The 6,435-nt window shown below is 41.2% G+C and overlaps 4 protein-coding genes across 4 annotated transcripts; all 4 read right to left on the bottom strand.

Annotated features, from left to right (window-relative positions):
* Position 1: 1 nt before the first annotated feature.
* Positions 2-298, bottom strand: TM35_000551100 (uncharacterized protein; the record flags this gene model as incomplete). Its single annotated transcript, XM_029030775.1, has 1 exon — positions 2-298. A coding segment is annotated over one exon (297 nt), but the record flags the coding sequence as incomplete, so codon positions are not given.
* Positions 299-1,065: 767 nt separating this feature from the next.
* On the bottom strand, positions 1,066-1,902 carry TM35_000551090 (uncharacterized protein; the record flags this gene model as incomplete). The annotated part of the gene is made up of 1 exon (XM_029030774.1): positions 1,066-1,902. The coding sequence occupies one exon, from the start codon at positions 1,900-1,902 to the stop codon at positions 1,066-1,068; it is 837 nt and encodes a 278-aa protein (XP_028877906.1).
* Positions 1,903-2,498: 596 nt separating this feature from the next.
* Positions 2,499-3,530, bottom strand: TM35_000551080 (uncharacterized protein; the record flags this gene model as incomplete). The annotated part of the gene is made up of 1 exon (XM_029030773.1): positions 2,499-3,530. The coding sequence occupies one exon, from the start codon at positions 3,528-3,530 to the stop codon at positions 2,499-2,501; it is 1,032 nt and encodes a 343-aa protein (XP_028877905.1).
* A 1,038-nt stretch (positions 3,531-4,568) lies between these two features.
* TM35_000551070 (uncharacterized protein) lies at positions 4,569-5,435 on the bottom strand (the record flags this gene model as incomplete). The annotated part of the gene is made up of 1 exon (XM_029030772.1): positions 4,569-5,435. The coding sequence occupies one exon, from the start codon at positions 5,433-5,435 to the stop codon at positions 4,569-4,571; it is 867 nt and encodes a 288-aa protein (XP_028877904.1).
* Between the last annotated feature and the right edge of the window lie 1,000 nt (positions 5,436-6,435).

Raw genomic sequence — 6,435 nt, 5'->3', positions numbered from 1 at the left:
CAGGCACATGAACACCAGAAAGTTTAGCAGCAGCAGGAGGACAACTACCGACAGTAGCACCGTCAGCAACAGAAGGACAAGTAACAGGAGGACCATCATTACCAGCAGGACCCTGAGGCCCAGAATTACCAGGAGGAGGTGGTTCGATCTTTTTCTCTATCTGAGAAAAAAGTTTAATTTCAGATTCAGTTTCAAGAGCACGATTATCACCTGTACCCTGCGCCTCTTCAGCCCACACACATAGAGAGGTAACAATCAGAAGCAAAGCTAGTATATAGATTTTATGGCGCAGGATCATGACAAAAGTTCTTCTTCTTGTTATTGTCACTTAAATTCACCAGGTCTAATGCATCAAGTGTTGAAAAGTAAAAGAACAAGAAAGAAAAAGGGACACAGATAGTGAGTGGATGTAGGGCACAACTACTCACAGTGGAATAGAGAGAGAAGCAGCAACTGAACAGTAAAACCAACAAAAAGGAATACTCCGCCTGTATAATATTAATATGTACCCCTTAATAGAAAAGAAAACACCCCACAATACCCTAATAAGAGAGAGTCAAACACACACAATACCCCATGGCTCTAGTTTATGTANCTCATAAATGTTCAATTCTCCAGCAAAACAATGAGCAAATAAAGCATCATTAACAAATAGCCCAACTTACCTAGAAAACACAGAAATACAACAACTATGGGTGTAAGTCCATATGTAAATATATACGTAATCATAAATATAAATTCATCTGTTATTATTATTTTATTTTTTCCCATTGCAAAAAAACAGTTCATCATCTTCACTATCATCATAGTGCAAGCCCAGACACACACACACACAGAGAGAGTCTCCAAGAACACACACACACACACAATGGAGTAGCAATAATAATAATTATTATAGGATAAGCACACAGAGAGCAAAAACACACAAAAACATTAACAATAAGAAACAAGAAGAAGAGAAATCCAAACAGGTGGAAGATTAGTTAGACTGTAGGGATGTATGCATGCAAAAAAGAAAAGAAAACAAAGGATGACCTGAGTCACACCACCACTACACTATTACAATCAGCACACAAGAATACAGGCCAGTGTAACCACAATCATTAGTGGTACACGCACCCACACAGAACTGCTGATACTGCTGCTGCTGTCTGCATCACCCTTCTTGTTGTTTGTGAGTTCAGGAGGAAGTGTTGTGGTGGTGGTGGTGGTGGTAGTAGCAGTGGTTGATTCTTCATTATTTGTTGTAGTATCATCCCCAGAATTTGCAGTTCCTGCAAATGAGGGGTCGTTCTCATTCGTTGTGGCACTAGAATTTTCACCACCGCTCACTGAGGTTGAACCGTTAGTAGAAGAATGTTCGGCTGCTCCATTTGCATTTCCCGCACTTCCTCCATCTTGACCTTCACTTGCAGACACAGCACCACCACTTCCATCAGTAGTAGTAGATTCAGAAGTAGGACTAGGAGAGGGAGCAGCAGCAGCATCTCTACCTGTGGTATCAGCACCTGCAGTACTAGATTCACCGGGAGGACCCTGTGAGACTTGTACACCACTGACCGTCTCAGTCATTTGTGCTGTAACTTGTGTAAGTTGTGTGTCTGCACTACCACTACTACCATCACTTCCACGTCCAGAAGATCCACTTGTAGTAGTAGCACGACATTTTTCATTATCACCAACAGCGACGGAAGGGCATTCAGCTTCACCAGGACCAGTAGGAAGAGGAGTACCAGGATCAGCAGGAGGAGAATCACCAGTACCGTGAAGAAGAATCTTTGTCTCACTCTCCGTATCAGGGACTTGGTCGGAAAGATCGGCCGCAGGCACTTCTTCAGCGAGGACGTGCACACACGCACATGAGAGCAGGAGAGCGAGGATACACAGCACGTAGCGCATCATTATTATTATTATTCCAATGGTTGCAGGTATTGTTGTGGATATCGTTGCACCTGTCTTACTTCAATGGAATGTACAATAAAGAAGGGAGAGAAAAACAGACACAAACAAACACAAAGCAGTACAACAAATACTCACATTGGAATAGAGAGAGAAGCGGCAACTGCACAGTAAACCAAGTAAAAGGAATAGTCCCCTTGTATTTATAATATTATGTACCCCCTTTACAGAAAAGAAAAAGGAACACACACAGTACCCAAAGAAGAGAAAGAAAGCCGAACACACACAATATCCCACGGCTCTAGTTTATGTACATTAAATTACTGCACACACACATCTGTGTACTAGCAAGAGATGTATACCGTCAGTGAGCAGAACAGCCCAGTTTTCTGCAAACACACACAACGGGAAAAGCAAGTAATGAAATTATTAGAAAACGAACACACACACACACAAAAGTAAAAGAAAAGAAATCCCAATTGAAAGAGAAAGATGGTAAACAGATTATTAGTTCATTCACCCATGGGGGATGTACGCAAATATAATTATGTTAGTTTAACCATTATTATTATTATTTGTCCTCAAGTGAGTCCCACCGTTCAGTACACAGTAACGGAGAACAACACAGCCACAATCAGCAGCGGTGCTGCAGTGTGCATCCAGACAGGACTGACAGTGCTGTCAGCATTAGCCTTCTTCTGAACAGCGGAGGCAATATTGTTGCTGATCTGTGTGTCGTTTACAGCCTCAGGAGGAACTGTTGTTGTGGTTGTGGTTGGTGCTTCTTTGGTATTATTAGTGTTGTTGGCCGTTGCTTCAGCATTGCCATTCTCTTGTGAGTCTGCGGCAGTCGCATCAACAACTGGAGTAGATGACTGCTGGGTAGTATTAGGGTTGACAGGTGTCTTGTTATCAGATGTGTTGTTCGGTGTTCCTTGATCTCCTTGTGGTAGCTTAGTAGTACCTGGAGTTTGGACTTCAACTGAAGAGGCACTAGGAGGCTTTACTGCTTTGCTGTCATCCATTCCATTTTGTGGTTTTTCTTCCAACATAGGATCTTCGGATGGCGCCACAACTTCAGGATGATTTGGTATCGATGGTTCTGGTGCTCGATCTTCATAACCTCCTTGTTGTTCCATGGTCGTGTCTCTTTGATGTTGTTCCTGATTCTGTGAGGTTAATCCACCACGATGATTCGCCACTTCATTTGCCTTCTTGGGGAATCCCATCGCTGAACACTTTACGCCATTAATAGTAGTATTAGGGTGCTTACAGTTCTTCTCAATATCTCCTGTTATAAAAAAATCACTCCATCCATACATACCTTCACTAGTATTAAACTTCTTTGGCTGTTCCTCAGTAGTAACAGCAGGAAGAGCATCGGACCCAGGAGAAACAGCTTCAGCAGCAGTAGCAATACAAGAACCTTTTTCAGGAGAACCTTTAGAGCAATCACCCTCATCAGTACCTTGAGCAACAGGAGTACCTTGAAGAAGAATCTTTGTCTCACTCTCCGTATCAGGGACTTGGTCGGAAAGATCGGCGGCAGGCACTTCTTCAGCAAGGACGTGCACACACGCACATGAGAGCAGGAGAGCGAGGATACACAGCACGTAGCGCATCATTACCATTCCAATACTTCTTGTAGTAGTCTTACTTCAATCACTTAAAGTAAACAACCAGAAACAAAGTGAATCAATGGAAACAAGAAAATAAGAACACACAACAAATCAAACAACACTCAATAATTACATCAGAGACACACACATTGCAGAAAGCTGCAATCATAACTCATATAGTACCCAAATAAGAGGAACAAAGCACACACAGTACCCAGTAACAAAAAGATAATAACAATAACCCCTCAAAATAAAAAAAGAAATTAAGGAGAGCGTCCAACAGAAGCAGAAAGCACATTAATACATTAAAATGCCTCTTCCTGTAGGACCAAGCACAATTACAAATATACTTATGTGTATTCTTTATCATTTTTTCTCCCCACAAAATACTCCAACACACAACATTGCAGGAAAACGCACACGGTGCCCAAGCAAAGAAAACGTGAACAAAAACACAGACTAAGAAGCGGCCAAATCGCACAAAAATAACTCACAGACCACTGAGTATGCTGGTGTGTTCAAGCAATTACGAATATAAATTGTATTAACCACTATTTTCTTCTTTGCTATGCAGGACAAAGCACACTACCAAACCGTGCAGGGTAAAGCACACAATGACCCAGCAAACCACAAGCAAACAAAGAATCATGTATTAATCATTAGCCCAACGTACCCAGTAAACACAAGAACTATACACCAACTATGGGTGTAAGTCTATATGTGTATATATGAAATTATAAATATAAATTCATCTGTTATTATTATTTTTTCCATCTCACTGCAAAAAGCAGTTCATCATCATTACAGTGCAAGCCCAGGTGCACACAGAGACAGTCTCCAAGAACACACACACACAATGGAGTAGCAATAATAATTATTATAGGATAAACACAGATAGAACAAAAACACACAAAACACATTAACATTAAGAAACAAAAAAAAGAAGGATAATCCCAACAGGTGAAAAGATTAGTTAGACTGTAGTGTGGATGTATGCAAAAAAAGAAAACAAAGGATGACCTGAGTCACACCACCACACCACCATCACAATCAGCACACAAGAATACAGGCCAGTGTAACCACAATCAGTAGTGGTACACGCACCCACAGAGAACTGCTGATACTACTGCTGCTGTCTGCATCACCCTTCTTGTTGTTTGTGAGTTCAGGAGGAAGTGTTGTTGTGGTGGTGGTGGTGGTAGTGGTGGTTGTTGATTCACTCACACCAACCGCAGTCTCGTTATTTGTTCTTTCACTCTCTTCTGAAGTTGTCACATTATCAGTGGTACTGTTGGGCTCTGTGCTCGTGTTATTTGGTGTCTTTGAATCACCAGAGGGTTGATCAGATGGGGTTGTGTCAGCAGGAGGTGCATCTGCAGTAGGGTGTTGTGTGGAGTCAGCATTTGTCGACAATTCTGTGCGTGCAGTATTCGTTTCTTTGTTGCGGTTTTCTTCTTGAGAGCCCTGTGTAACTCTGTCTATCTGTTTCTGTTGCCCCTCAGAACCAGGACCACCTGTACCACCTTGTGGCGGCTGCTCAGGAGATAACGATGCCTCACTTGTTTGGTCTTCTCTATGAGCGCCTGCTGCCTTTTCCTGACCACGAGTTCGAAGCTGTCCATGTAGATTCGCTACACTCACATCTTCAGTAACACGCGTTTCACTATCATTTCTTACTGTGGTAGAGGACGTACCAGGAAGTACATCACCAGGAGCAGTAGTTTGAGAACCACGTGAACCAAGCTCTCCGGTTTCCGGGTGAGAAGAAACTGAAGATTCAACCGAAGGTTCAGCAGCAGGTGATCCTGAATCACAAGAAGTATCTTTTTTTTCAGGATTGGGACAAGCCCGGTTAGAAACATCAGTATCAGATAGAGACTCACGAGCTTTAATTTCTTGAGAATTATGAGTACTCATTTCATCGGCCACACAAACACTTGTCAAACAAAGAAACAATAAAAAATACAATAACCGGCATATTAGCGTCATGATAAGAGGTAATGTTTAACCCTTTTTGTTTTTCAACTACGATGAAGATAGAGAGAGGGAGAAAAAGAGAGGGAACAAAATGTAAGGTTAACCCAATACGGACACGCACCTATAAAGTGTAGGAGAACAGAACAAATCAAACAGCGACACAAAGCATTACAACCAGTACACACAATAAAGCACCTCACAAAGGACCCCAAACAAAAATAAAAGCATGGAAGGACCAATCGCACAAACAGAAACATAAACAAGTGCTATCTGCATATGTTTTAGTGTCCACAGCAATTAAGAATACATATATAAATCACTTAATACTTTTTCTTTCCTCTAAAGAAAAAGCGAATCATAACAAAACGGTGCAGGTCAAAGCACACAATGCACCAGCAATCCAAAGGCAAACAAAAAAGATATTAACCATTAGCCCAATGTATCCAGTAAACACAGAAATACAACAACTATGGGTGTAAGTCTATATATGTGTGTATATATGCAATTATAAATATAAATTCATATGTTATTATTATTTCCTTTTCTTTTCTCTACAAAAAACAGTTCATCATCATAATTACAGTGCAAGCCCAGGCACACACAGAGAGAGTCTCCAAGAACACACATACACACAATGGAGAAGCAATAATAATTATTATTATAGGATAAACATAGAGAGCAAAAACACACACAAAACACACAATAACATTAAGAAACAAAAAAGAAGAATATCCCAACAAGTGGAAGATTAGTTAGACTGTAGGAATGTTTGCAAAAAGAAGAAAGAGAAAACAAAGGATGACCTGAGTCACACCACCAGCATTACAATCAGCACACAAGAATACAGGCCAGTGTAACCACAATCAGTAGTGGTACACGCACCCACACAGAACTGCTGATACTGCTGCTGCTGTCTGCATCACCCTTCACATTTGGCATT

Source organism: Trypanosoma theileri (assembly GCF_002087225.1).
Source record: "Trypanosoma theileri isolate Edinburgh chromosome Unknown TM35_Tth_55_V1, whole genome shotgun sequence".
In the NCBI taxonomy this organism is placed as follows: Eukaryota; Euglenozoa; class Kinetoplastea; order Trypanosomatida; family Trypanosomatidae; genus Trypanosoma; species Trypanosoma theileri.
Note: the sequence above shows the minus strand (reverse complement) of the source record. Positions and strands in the feature narration are given on the sequence as shown.